Source organism: Chrysoperla carnea, chromosome 5 (assembly GCF_905475395.1).
Source record: "Chrysoperla carnea chromosome 5, inChrCarn1.1, whole genome shotgun sequence".
In the NCBI taxonomy this organism is placed as follows: Eukaryota; Metazoa; Arthropoda; class Insecta; order Neuroptera; family Chrysopidae; genus Chrysoperla; species Chrysoperla carnea.
In genome coordinates this window covers 70,519,717-70,534,424 of record NC_058341.1, presented here as the reverse complement: position 1 = coordinate 70,534,424, position 14,708 = coordinate 70,519,717, and the positions used below count along the sequence as shown (strand labels likewise).

Sequence of the window (14,708 nt, the reverse complement as noted above, 5' to 3'; positions counted from 1 at the left end):
AAATAGGCAGGGAGGTAGTTTAGAGCCAGGAGAAGGACGTAGGATACTTTTTATCCCGTTCGACAGCATTCCCGTGGGACTTGATAACTGGGTTGGGTTTCGGTGGTGGTGCCATCTATAGTAAACATATTGAACTAACATTTATTTCGATGGTGGCGCCATCTATGGTAAACTTATTGAACTAACATTTATTTCGGTGGCGGTGCCATCCATAGTAAACATATTGAACTAACATTTATTTCGATGTTGGCGTCATCTATGGTAAACTTATCGAACTAACATTTATATATATACCGGGTCAGCTAGTTTATTATAAATATTAAAATTAAAAGATGGTTTTTCATTGTTGTGTGAAAGCTTGTGGAAAAATGCAAAACGAGATAAGTTTACATATGATTCCAAAGAATTCTGAGGTAAGTAAAAAAATTATTAACTTCTTGAAAGACTTAATTTTACAGCGATTTAACAAATGGACGATAGCGATTGGTCGAACGGACATCGAATATTCTAAACGAGAAAACTATCATGTCTGCGATTTATATTTCGCCGACGAAATGAAATTCCAAGTTTCAAGAGGAAAATTTCGAACTAACTTAAAGGCTAATGGTTTTCCTAGCCATGCACTTAAGTAGTAAGTTAAAATCCTTATGTAATAAATGTGCATAATTTACTATTGTAAGTAGGTCTTACAGATAACCCACGAATGTAGTCACGATTTGATTATAAGGTAATGTTTATTTATTTTAGGTTCACAATTTATACATGCAGAGACGGTAAACATAAATTGAAACAAAGCTGCATCAAAACGACCTGGTGAGTGAATTTAAGGTATACCGAATTTAATTGTTATGCACTTATAATTAACAATTATAATTTAAGCTAAAAGTAAATATAACAATATAGTTATAAGAATAAAAATAAAAGCTATAGAGATATTAAATATTCATTAATGAATTTTTTAATTTGTTATGTTTACTGTATTAATTGCCATTAAACACAAGTTTATTTCATAAAAGTTTGAAAAACGTAGCTTTTATTAGCGTTTATTTTAAAGGAGAGCTTTTGATAGCGAAACATCAAATTCTTTATGATTTTCTATGAGAAGGCATGTTTTGTGTCCATTTACAACATGTTTAGATTCAATTATATTTTATTATATCACAAAAAATGGAATTGTTATTGAAATTTAAGAGCTTTTGTATTTTTTCACTATTTGATACCTAAAATCATATTATTATGTATATAGACCATGAGTTTTTTAATTGTTGTTTCAAAAATTTTTTTAATATAAATTTTTATTGTAAACGATATGGCAAATTTAAATGAAATCAATTTTTAAGATCACCTATTGAAAATGTCTAAATTTAGACGAAACATGTCTGTAATAATAATTTAAATTATTAATTTATAAATAAAACAGTGGACTAAGCAAAGAAAATTTGGAAGTTATTTCTTCAAAACCTATCACCTATTGCTTCTACCAGTCGAAAGATTGTGGCTTTAAATATTGAAGAGGAACAAATCAGCGAATTAACCGCAGTTGCGTTACCACCATGGACAGAAGATGCTGCTTCAGATAATGAACATACCTTAATTGAAATTAGGACATATTCAAAAAAAAATTATTGTTGCGGCCAAACACACATTTTCGAAAAATATATTAAAAATGCTTCGAGATAATCCACTCGTATTTACCTCAGTTTGCGTATTTGCAAAATCTAAAACTGTTAATTACAACACGGATGCAAACATTTTTATACCATGTATATATGAAATATACATAGTATATTAAGTTTCGTCCCAAGTTTGTAACGCTTAAAAATATTGATGCTACGAAAAAAATTTTGGTATACTTGTTCATAGAATCACCTAATTAATCCATTTCCGGTGTCCGTCCGTCCGTCTGTGGACACGATATCTCAAAAACGAAAAAAGATATCAAGCTGAAATTTTTACAGCGTACTCAGGACGTAAAAAGTGAGGTCAAGTTCGTAAATGAGCATCATAGGTCAATTGGGTCTTGGGTCCGTAGGACCCATCTTGTAAACCGTTAGAGATAGAACAAAAGTTTAAATGTAAAAAATGTTCCTTATAAAAAAAATAAAAAACTTTTGTTTGAAACATTTTTTTGTAAACATCACTGTTTACCCACGAGGGCATTAAATATGTGCAAATTTTATAGTATGTATTAATATAGGAATATCAGTTGTGTGTGTGTTGTGTATTTAAAAGTGAATATCTTTTGTTATTTACGTGACGTCAAAAAAACAAACGATTGCGCATCAACACTGTCTTTACGATTGCGCATCAACACTGTCTATACATGGTATTTCAACAATTAACTCAGTCAATTGTTTGTTTTCACTTGTTTAGTTTTAATTTTAGTTGTAAGAAACACAATTTAAAATTTTTATTAAATATTTAAAAAAATTAGATATAAAAGTATAAATAACAATAAAAGATTAGTTGTTTAATAAATTTATTTTATAATTTAAAAGCGTTTTTTTCCTTTAAAATGTTTAATTATTTTTTTGTTTTACTGTTTTAAGTACATGATTTGGAAAAAAGGATATTTGATAGCATTTCAAATAAAAATGTGATACCAAACCATGTTCTAAAACAGTAAAACAAAAAAATGTAAAAATTTAAATTGTAATTAGAACTTGGCATTGAGTATTTTAAAAAAGGCGGTCAATTGATTGAAGCGCTATCTCGTTAATCGAGTGAGAACTAAATCTACAAGTTTCCTTGGTGATGATAGAGATGCCTATCTATAGTACCTACAATATAAATATTTATTATCTATGGGTTAAACTAAACATTTAATTTATTTTGTTAAAAATAAATTAAATTTCAAACTGGATCACTCAACAGGAAAACATGTCGACATCAAGACCTAAAGTATTTATCAAAGATCCCGATCTACCTGAAGAAGGACTTGAAATATTAAAGTCACGGTAACAATTATATATTATTTTTCATATAACGACTTATGTATTCACATTTTGGAATTTTAAATTTTCTTTCATAAGGTGTACGTTAATTCGTGGTGCAAAAGGAAACACAAAGGAAGACATAGCAAAACTAATAAGGAATGCAAATGGTGTTGATGCTATAATATGGTGTGACAATGGTGTGCCAAATAAGGATATTTTGGACGCCGCTGGTAAATTACGTTTCTCTTTTAATTTGAAAAAAAAAATTTTTTATTGTTGATATTAATTTCAGGACCAAATTTGAAAATTTTTGCATCAGTTTCCGCTGGTGTTGATCATTTAAATATTTCAGAAATTAAGAGTCGAGGTGTTTTAATTTCAAATACACCAGGTGTTTTAAATGCCGCTGTGGCTGAATCGGCTGTTTTGTTAACTTTAGGAGCTGCACGTCGAATTGAAGAAGGGCGAAGAAAAATTATTAAGTAAGTTTTTTAAATAACTTGAAGTGGTTAGTAAATAAATATTTTTAAAAATAAATTATTTGCAACATATCTAATCTATATATATTGAAATTATTGTCGAGTGCACACAATTAATTAGAAAATTTTTAAATTTTTAATCAACTTAAAAAACAAGTGAAAATAAACAATCCAGCCACGTCGGGACCCATTAAAATCTATACCGGCTCAAATCAGTTCACAATGTGAAATCAGTTCACTTTTTCTTTTCAGTTTATATTTAACTCAGTCGGGTTTTTTTATATTTTTAATAATTTTTTTTAGTAATTCAAGCCACTATTGTAAAATAAGCCCCAGTAAATTTACCGCTAATGAATTTAAAGCAATTTCTGCTCTTATCATATAATTTGGGGTTGATCTCTGCTAGCAGAACATACTTTTAAAAAAGTTGGACTGCACTGCTTCAATTTCATTGAGGTATCAAAGTATCTATCTAGTGGTCGAGCTCTCCTGGAATCCATTTCGGCCACCAATCTTGAGATCGTCAATAAAGCAAATCTCTCACCTTTACAAGCAGGGTTAGGGAAGAGGTCACTGACATAACTCTCTGCTCCCCGAGATGAACCCTCTCTATCTGATCATACACACATTGTTTTTAATATGTACATCAAACCAGGTACCGTAATCTCGTCTCCTACCTAGATCTCTCTGGAATGCTCTCTTGGGTTGCAAATAGGTTGCACACGAAGGATAATGTGTAATCCGCGGCTAGTTTACTTCAGGGCGCCATGATTACGTCATATGAAAACATCTGTCCTACAAATGTTACTATCGGTTCTAGGGATGTTCCGTGGTGGAATAGAAATCTAGATAGACTACGCCGTGATACTAGAGCATCCTTCAACACAGCGGAAATGACCGGTCTGGGCTCGGACTGACTAATCTTTAGGGAGAACCAGTGAGAGTATAGAAGTTCATGAAAAAGCCGAAAAAAGCATCGAAAGATGCATCTACTGTCCATTCATTCCCCAGGTTTTACCATAGGAGAACCGGACGATCAGAGGCGTGATGGTGGAAAGTCAAACAGGGAAGATTGGCGGCATAACTCCTTGTAAATATTTAAAAAGTTAGGACTTCGGCTGCATTAGGTCCTTTCAAGTCTCCGGGTACTGACGGAAACTTCATGCTCTGCTTCACCACGGCTTGGACATAATTGTTGGAATACTCAAGGAGATTTTTAAAACATGTATAGCTTTGGGCTACATACCCAAGAAATGTGAAGAATCCCTCGATGTATTCATACTAATACCTGGGCACCAAAATACGACGACGCCAAAGTTTTCAGGCCGATAAGCCTGGTGTCATTCTTGCTCAAAACTCTTGAGCGGTTAAAACACAGGCATATTCGAGATTCGTGTCTTGTAGAGAGACCGCTATCAGAGTGCCAATTTGCTTATGAAGTCCGCCTTTTATTGGATGCCGCATTTCATCGACTATTAGGGTCGATGGAGGGGGCGCTATCAGAAAAGGCAATGGCTTTAGAGGTCTTCCTTGAAATCGAGGGAGCCTTTAATAACACAACATTTGGGGCAATACGCACTGATGTCTTCATTAACCGAACGCGGGGTAGAAGACATCTTGGTTAGGTGGATCTACAACATGCTTGAAGGAGATGCATTACCACAATTTTAGGGGGACAATCAGTTAGAGGTTTCGTGGGTAGAGGGTGTCCGTCGGGTGGAGTTCTTTTGCCGCTACTGTGGTGCCTCGTCGAGGACAGTCTACTAACCGGTCTCAAGGAATTGGGGATATTTGCTCATGGCTACGCTGTTGACATATCTATACTTGTCAAAAGCAGAGACGAAGGTACTATCTATGACTTGATGCAACAAGCGCATCTTATGTGGAGCGTTGGACAATGAAAAAAAATTCTCTCTCAAACCCGAAACTGTCATTCAAATTACACAAACCATAACGGTTAAACATTTAGGAGTCATCCTGAATGAAAAACTGAACTGGAGTGATCATTTGGATTTTAGACTAACCAAGGCAAATAGTGTCTTCTGAATATGCAGGAGAACATTTGGGAAGTCTTGGGGACTCCTACCTAACATGATGTACTGGTTATTTACAATAATCGTAAAGCCAATGCTCATATTTGGCTGTATAGTATGGTCGACAAGAACCTTTCTGGCCGTATCCAGAAAAAAATCGACCCCTTGCTCAGATAGTATGCCTTAGTGTCACTGGAGCCAATCGAATAACATAATCGGCATTCCGCCTTTTCACCTAATGATTAAAGCGGAAGCCATGACAGCTGCCTGCCGACTTAGGAGCTGTAGGCAGTGGCATTGTAGGTCATGCGAGTTTAATGAACAGATTGGAGACTGTGACTTCACTTGTGGAAATGGTGCAGGATTCCACTATTTCGATTTACCGTTTTGATCGAAAATTTCGAGTAATGGTTCCTTTCCGTAAATAATGGGATCGAGATTTTAACTTTTCAGCCCCTTCCGAACCCTGTCTTTATACGGATGGGCCGAAGATCTATCTATGAAGGCCGAAGATCTATCTGGTGCTGGGGTTTATGGACCTAGAATAAAGGAATCGATTCCTCTTGGTTAATATGAGACGGTTTTTCAATGGTAAATCTTCTCCATGCTATAACAGTGGGATATATATCAGCATCTTCTCAGATAGTCGAGCCGCTCTTTGGGCCCTTGAGGCTTCAAGATTCCAATCAAGGATAGTCTATGAATGCTTCAAGGAGCTGGCACTAAACAACACAGATCTGGGTTACAAGTCACTCTGGCGTCAAAGCGAATCAAGCAGCAGACTCGTTGGCGCGAGAGGAGTCGTCTCAAACGCCCCTTTCATCTGAGCCTGTCTTTCCCATATTAAGATGCTCTGTAATTTACCGAATCAAAGAAGGCTACGGCAAGCCCATCTTGATTATTGCCCTGGTCTGGATTCGACTGTTCTCGTCTGAAACTTACTAATTTATTAGAGCACAGTTGGAAGGGTGGTGGGACTCTTGACAGGACATTGTCGGTTGATCTATCATCTTCATAACATGGGGGTCTCTAATGATCCCACTTGTAGAGCCTGTATGGAGGATGAAGAAACCTCCATACATGTTACTTACACCTGCAGAAATCTGCAGGGTGTTAGATTCAGAAGGTTTGGATCTGAAACCTTGGATCCATCAATGCTGAGAGAGATCCCGACGAAAAAGCTGTGGGTTTTTGGCGTGACGTCTGGCCTCGACAAAATCCAAGAGCTTCATCCGATTTTAATAACACCTCCTACCCGAAGACGTCTCATCTTCGGATAACAGGTCGTTCTCAGGGAGGGCACAGAGGACTCTTGGTCTAGGTGCTAGGGACCCATTTGCGGTACTTTTCTTTTGTTTTATTACTTATTTATTATTTACACCTCTTATATCATTTTCTTCCAAAAAATTGTTGAGGTCTGATAAGAACAAAATAAATAGTAAAGAACTCTTCTTGCATTACACATTTTGTGAGTTTTATTTTCGAGCTACTCTTCCCATTGATTTTCACACGAATATGTTCATTGTCATAGAGTTTTTTATTATTGTAATCAGTTTCCGACTGATGCCAATGCGAAAGACTTTTTTCCATAAAATATGATGGTCTATAGAGTCGAACGCTTGAAATAGACAAATGTGAAATCTTTTTTATTTTTTAGCCGTATATTTGTTGTAAAATGCAGGTAGACACAAAAAGATTTTCTTTGCACCCCCTATTTTTTTCGGAAGCCCGCTTGTATTTCGGGTATAACTTTTATATTTTCTGTTCAATCTATGATTCGAGAACTTATTATTGTTGCGAATATTTTTACGACTGAATTTATTAATGATATTTTTCTGCAGTTAGAGAGATCAAGTTTTTCTCCTTTTTTATGTATTAAAGTAATTCTAGCTGATGACCAATCAGGCGATATTCTTTCATTTTCTAGAATATTAATGAGTATATTTACTAATAGTATTTACTCTGAGTCGGTTAATAATTTCTTAAAACCCACTCTAATTAAATATTTACTTTAAACCTTCCCTAATTACTTGAATGGGATAATAATTAAAACCGGAAGTGTGTACTTTCTGAGAAAAACCGAAAATACCAACAAACATGCACACAGCGTCGACTTCAATAGGTAAAAATTATTTGATAATATTTTAAAAAAAAATTCATTTCAGTGGTGAATGGAACACAACATTTAATTGGCTATTAGGTAATGATTTAATCGACTCGACTGTTGGTATTGTTGGTTTGGGAGGAATTGGTATAAGTATTGCACGTCGATTAAAGGCATTCGATGTAAAACGTATTATTTACACTGGACACAGCCCCAAAGCTACGGCTGATGAGTTTGGTGCTATATTTGTTCCATCATTCAATGATTTGTTAAAAGAGAGCGATTTTATTATTTCTTCTGTTCCATTAACAAAAGAAACTGCGCTAATGTTCAATAAAACAGCATTCGCACAGATGAAAAAAAATGCTGTGTTCGTGAATGTTGGTCGTGGAGGCGTTGTCAATCAAGATGATTTAGTTGAAGCATTGAAAACAAATACAATTTTTGCTGCTGGTCTTGATGTTATGACTCCAGAACCATTACCTGTTGATCATCCATTACTAAAGTTACCAAACTGTGGTAAGTTATCACAATGTTTCTCCTATTCGTGATAATTAATCGTTTTCGTTTTTTTAGTTTTAATGCCGCATATAGGAAGTGCAACAGTAAAAACACGTATTGGAATGACTAATTTAGCATCGAAAAATGTTTTAGCTGCGTTAGATAATAAACCATTATTAACACCTGTTAATTAAAGACTTGCATGTATTTTTGTTTTTTATGTTAATATTCTTTACGAAAATTAAGAAATTTTAGAGTTTTATGATTTTTTCTGTTATTTTATATTTTTTAAATTTCAATTTGGAAGGTTTTTAGGTGATAAAATACTCGAATATCATAAAAGGATCAGGTGATAGATTTTATGAAGGCTGGCGGCGCAATTTGTCAGATACTTGGAAAGTATAAATTGTGTACATGTTACAGTTAAAGTATCAACTTAATCAATGTATACACCCACTAGCTAATGTATACATTAACTAAAAGACTCAGAGAAAATATACACAAATAAATTAATGAATACTTCCACTAGTTAGTGTACACACCTTTTAAAGTCATTTAGTTAAAACATTTTGTGAATAATTTAACAGTATTCTACCTTTGATTCTACTGTCACGGCATTTAACTTTACATTCTGTGTTTTAATAATTATTTTGGACCAATGCATTAAGTTCCCGAAGGTGAGCTACCTTTAGGCTCAATTGCCAATAATCAGGGGCCTGGGCAAGGCTTTAAAAAATTATTTTCCTTTCAAAAATATTTACTTGTTTGTTTTTTTTTTTTTCCTTAATAAAATTACAGAATTATAGCCTGATATTTCATAAGGAAATATAATAAGTAACCTGATATATTTTGATAAATTTTGTGTCTGAGCATGTGTCCCAAACATCTTAACTTATTACTAATGCTAATCAATAGGAGTACCTATACATCCAGTAGTATATATTGTTGTGTCCCTTGGCTTGGTCCAGGGGAAGATGCTGCCACCAAAGGTCTTTATATTTAGAAAGGAGAGACCTTATGAATCCTTTGTAGATGAAAACGACTTTTTTTTTAAATTTATTTAATATCACTTTATTGACTGATGGTTTACGTTGTTAGATTTTAAACTTAGGTTGTAATAATCACAGTATTGTAAAGATGTAATTCCAAGTTGTATAATCACTGTATGAATTTTGAATATTTAGCTTGCCTTTAAATATAAAACATTTAGGTCAAAATATAAAATATTATGACGTAAATTTTAAATATTGACTATTAGTTTTTGCTGACCAGCTAAATAAATAAAAGCATGTTATGATTACAACTTGTTTTATAACACCATTAAAAAATATAATTACTTAATAGTTCTAATTTTCGATTGATTTAAATGTGTTAGAAACCACGTTTTTAAGGATAACGCCGTCCAGGGCCTAACAATATATTCACACTGTGTGTGATTTTTTTAGGAGGCGTTTCCATGGTAACGATACACTACTTTAATTATAGAATTGTATGGCATATATAATTGTAGGTATGGATTGCATTTATGACTTACAATGAAAATTTAATATTATTGTCTCACAAATATAAATAAATAATTATGATAATTTACATTTGAAAAATAATATTTGTGCAATTTGATTTCTTATTTTCACAATTTTTAATGCATTAAGTTTAATTAATTAGTGTTTTTCAATAATTTTAATTTGACATTTTCTATAAGATTAACATGTAAGAAAACTGCAAATTAGTCATAACAACCTCCTTTATCGCCAAAATTTTTCACTGGAAGCGCTGGCATCGATTTTATTGTCCCTTCCATGACTACGCACACAAAGAATAGTATGCCTTATTTAAAATAGTTTCACTAAAACAGCTAGTAAAAGCATACATTAACTAGACAGTATATGCACTGACTGAAATGTATACTTTAACTGTAACATATACACCACAAGTGAAATTTACAAAATTTAAAAAACCCGTGACAAATTTTTCGGGTACTGAACCCTGAATTCGCACATTAAACATATCATAAGACTCTTCATTAAGGATGTTCCAGCATGGTATTTGCAGTTTCTATGTTAAAGCAATGGTACAATTTTTTTTTCGACAGAATTTAACGAAAAATTAAATTTAAGAATTTAATAATGCTTACTATTGATTCCCAAAGTTTCAGAAATTTTGACCGTTTAAAATGGGAAATAATTATGCCAACGTCCCAATTTCGATCAATTTACGTCAAAATTAATATCTCGAAAGTGAAAATTAATTTCTAAATTTTTTTTTTAGAATTGTATTGTATAAACATTTTTTTCTACTTTTTCTTCAATATATAATAATATCATAAAAAATAGTTGGAGAGACCGGACATTTTACATGCTTTAAATGGGACATGACCCTCAAAATCGCGAACTTTGTCTTTAAATATCTCGCGATCTAAACGGTCAAAAATTATGAAATTTTAGGAATTCATAAATAAAGCTATTATAAACCCGAGAAAAAAAATTCGGCCAAATCTGTCGAAAAGTGATTTCATGCTGGTACTACCTTAAATTACCGTTTTCCTACAAGCTAAACTGAACCAATTTTGAAGATCTCGCCAATTTTTTCGGGTACGGAACCCTAACTTCGCATGTGAATGGCTTTTATTTTTTATTTGTCAAAATCAGGTGATAAAATACTCGAATGTAATTGGCCAAAAAGGATCACGTGATGAATTTTATTAAGACTGACGTCTCAATTTGTTAGATGCTTGGAAAGTATAAATTGGGTACACACCAAAATACCAGTGTGCAGATTGGGTACACACCAAATTAGCGTACGTCTACATATGGGGTTGTAACATACGCCATTTATAGCCTATTCATACTGATAATGACTACTTGGTAGTCAAAATATGTTTTTATGGAATACAAAAATTGAACTAGGAAAGTAGACAAAAATCAAAATTTATTTTAAATCAATCTATATATATAAGAATGGAAACTGATTGATAGATCAACGCACAGTTGAAATCGCTGGATCTAGAAACATGAAATTTTGTACACACGTTTCTTAAATGACGTAAGTGAGCATTAGGTAGGGATTTTTAGAAATTCATCCCCTTAGGGATTAAAAAGGGGATGTGAATTTTGTTTATGGAAAACCCATTTTAATAATTTTATAGACAAATATAAATCAACGTTTGCATGTTCGCAGGTTACTAAGGTTTTTTAAACTTCATGTGGTGTCGATATATGATTACGCAATTTATCATGCATAGCTCGCAGAAGAAAAGTGACTGTCTTATGCAATTTTTATATCCCAAATTTTTTGTTTCTTAGAGCACTGATATATCTAAAAGGTTGTGCAAGTGAAACCAGATGTGTCAAAGATAAATAATTTCACCCATAAAATGAGTATTTTCAACCAACCTTTAAAATCGAACTATAAATAAACATTCCCCAATTTGTTTTATTCATATTGTGGCTATACATAGCGAACAAACCTATTAGTTGTAGCTATGTGTAGTCCCAAAACATATCACCAGATGGATACATGCGACTCAGTAATGACACGTCACTACTACACGACTACAGTGAGTGAAGGCAACAACTTAACACTACCGCAATTGAGTAGTTTATGGTAGTTTATCAAAGTCATAATTAACACTTGTAATTAAAATAATAAATAAAACATATTTGCATAATAAATATTTTAATGTGTGTAGTTAATTTTATTAACGCAACCCCACAATATGTTACTAGACGTTTATACAATAGTGAACAAATATAAATTTTCTATAAAGTTGCAAATGGAGATAATTAACGTAAGTTTTTATTTGTTTTAATATATTGTTTTTATTATATATTTTTTTTTAATAGTCCTTTCCAGATTGGCACTGTCAAATGACAGACAAAATATTGCTAGAGTTAAGTTTAAAATTTGAAAAAGAATTTAGAACTAGAGATATCTCTATTATAGAAGATATATTATTAGATAATTCACTAGATATTCCCTTTGAAAATTATCAAAACATAGATATTAATAGTAAATTCACTCCATCCATACCTTCAACATCTGCATTAGATGAATCTGCTCCATTAAATTCATTGATTGCAGAATTTATTAGATCAATTTGAACATCAAGAAAAACAATCCACTACTCATCAGAAAAGAAAAATTCAGGGTAAAAAACAATCAAACATAAAAACGTTTTTAACTCGCTCTCTCCATCGAGATACATATAAAAAAAGAAAACACCGAGAAGAGACAACCGAAGATATAATCGACTTAACAATAGAAAATGAAGAAGATCATATTAAAAAGAAGTCTTGAACAAGCAGGTAAGAAAACCTTTATTATTCATTTTTAAATTTTTATTAATGTTTTTATGTATCCTCCAACAACTAAATCGAGAGCAAACGAAGATGTATTATCTAGCTGTGAACTACCTCCTCCCTCACCGTCAGATGAAACAAAAACATGGGTAGCTATTAAATGTTTTAATAATCGAATTTTCGCGGGACGTTTACTCAATTATGAGAACACTAAAGATATGTCAGAGTTTTTTAAATATAAAGAAAAATTGTTACATGAAAAAATTGATGAATACTTATCTTTGCATACTCTAATTAAGGTAGCAATAGGAATAAGATGTGATTTTATCATTAAAAAAAGTGATACAGAAGTCATCGATGCATTTCATTTTATGCTAAATCTCCAACACTATGATCAAACAACCGAATTTGCTAGTTGGTATAATGATTCATTAAACAAAATTATTGGCAGATTAGATGAGTTTCAACAAAGAGGATCAAATGCTACTCTAGATAAAATTCTTTGTTTAGAGTTAAATATCGCGAAATTTGATCCAATGAAAGGTGGAACTTATATACCTCTACCAAAATCGGTTAATGACGACTCTACAAAAAATGAGTATTATTCATATTCGGGTCCGGATGTAGCAAAATGGTTTGTTACTAAATTAAAAGAGATTGTAAATTCAATTGAGGAAATATATGAGATTATTATTCCGATACACATGACTGAAGAAAACGAACGTATATTTCAATCATCAACAATGTGTCATATTTGTGAAAAACCGTTTTTAGAAGGTCAGGTGAAGGTGAGGGACCATTGTCATTTAACCCCCCTCAAAACCCCGCAAACCTCAAACTTCCGCGGAGCAGCTCATGAAAGCTGTAACCTTAATTATAAAACAGCAAATTTTATCCCTGTATTTTTTCATAATGGCTTTCACTATGACTTTAATTGTTTTATTCGTGAAATGGGATATGCTTGAATATTAACAGTGAACACTATATATCATTTTCAAAAAAAATGGGGTCTTTTAAAATGAGATAAAGAGATCACACTTTAGTAAGAGATACTTAGAATTTTCTTTCCCTAATTCTCCTTTTCTAAATCTTGAAATTAATGTTTATTATCCTATAAAAAAACTATATAATTACTATGAGATTAAATTTTCTTACCTCTCTTTTATATAAATCTGATGGTATTTCTTGTTTGGAAATTATAAAATCATATGATTCATCACCCTCAGATTCAATAACATATTTCAATCTCGGATGATGATGTAACATCCTGAGGCTTAGTATGAAGAATAATTGATCCATATATTCTCTTTCAAAAACATTTGGGTGGTTAGTCTCCATCCGATTCCACAGACATCACTCCAGGTAATTGAAAATAATCAAACACATCTATACAAAAATTATTGTATGTTGGGATTGATGAATTGCAAAACTTCTTAACGATTTGTAGAGAAGTTGCATAACATAATAGTTAATTTCAATCTTCTCCTCAAAAATTTGAATTGAATGCATTTTTAACAAATGAACTTTAAACCGAAACTATTGCTTTAATATACAATCTTATTTTACGTTTTTCCTGATATGACATTATTAAGCAAGTTTTAATAAATTTTGTTTATTTGTACAATTTAAACAAATATATTGATATAAAAAAATAAAATTTAAGAAAGGTCTCATTAGTAATTTATGGTTATCTTAAAAACATAAAAAATTAATTTATTCCAACTAATATATGTTTGTTTTTTTAAGTATATAAAAACATGAATTCAACAATAATCGATATGCAGGGGTTTAAAGATGGACACAATAATTTTATATTAAAAGAAATAGCTATTCTAAAAAATGGAAAGGATTATATTTTATAATTAAGCCTCCAGAAAAGTGGTTCCACATATTTCAAAGATGTTAAACATATTGTTAACGATATTCTAAAAGAAGAGTATGGCAAAATTTTGGTTAAAAGAGAGGAAAAAGTTAAATGGTGTGAATATTTATTTAATATTAATGTTAACAAATAATGCGTAATATAATTTAAGTATCAAAAAATTGTTTTTAAATGTCAATAAAAATTTTAACTAAATATTATTATATTCTAATATAGGTGTGTAATAAAATAATGCTATTATTATATATATCCTATTTAAATATGTAATAAATATTAGATATAAAAAATTGTCATTTTAATGGAAAATGTTTAACCAAATATTGAATTGACCTCGAAATGACTATTTCATTTAAAACAGGTATATTTCCAGATATAAAAAATTGTCATTTTAATGGAAAATGTTAACCAAATATTGAATTGACCTCGAAATGACTATTTCATTTAAAACAGGTATTCCACTCTAGTTAATAACAAT

General features: G+C 31.8%; 2 protein-coding genes across 4 annotated transcripts; both read left to right on the top strand.

Annotated features, from left to right (window-relative positions):
* Nucleotides 1-2,829: 2,829 nt before the first annotated feature.
* LOC123301457 (glyoxylate reductase/hydroxypyruvate reductase-like) lies at nucleotides 2,830-8,255 on the top strand. The gene is made up of 5 exons (XM_044884197.1): nucleotides 2,830-2,957; nucleotides 3,033-3,166; nucleotides 3,229-3,418; nucleotides 7,614-8,071; nucleotides 8,129-8,255. The coding sequence occupies exons 1-5, from the start codon at nucleotides 2,881-2,883 to the stop codon at nucleotides 8,245-8,247; spliced, it is 978 nt and encodes a 325-aa protein (XP_044740132.1). The 5' UTR covers nucleotides 2,830-2,880; the 3' UTR covers nucleotides 8,248-8,255.
* Nucleotides 8,256-11,400: 3,145 nt separating this feature from the next.
* On the top strand, nucleotides 11,401-14,373 carry LOC123301458. Of its 3 annotated transcripts, XR_006535429.1 has the most exons (3): nucleotides 11,401-11,840; nucleotides 12,134-13,713; nucleotides 14,098-14,373. XR_006535429.1 is itself a non-coding variant. In XM_044884198.1 (2 exons), exon 2 carries the CDS (start codon nucleotides 12,405-12,407, stop codon nucleotides 13,314-13,316), a length of 912 nt encoding a protein of 303 aa, XP_044740133.1. In that variant the 5' UTR covers nucleotides 11,401-11,840; nucleotides 12,134-12,404; the 3' UTR covers nucleotides 13,317-13,926. The 3 variants fall into 3 exon arrangements, 2 of the variants coding, with proteins under 2 accessions (XP_044740133.1, XP_044740134.1); XM_044884198.1 differs by lacking the exon at nucleotides 14,098-14,373 and having other exon boundaries at nucleotides 12,134-13,926; XM_044884199.1 differs by lacking the exon at nucleotides 14,098-14,373 and having other exon boundaries at nucleotides 11,896-13,926.
* The last annotated feature ends 335 nt before the right edge of the window (nucleotides 14,374-14,708 follow it).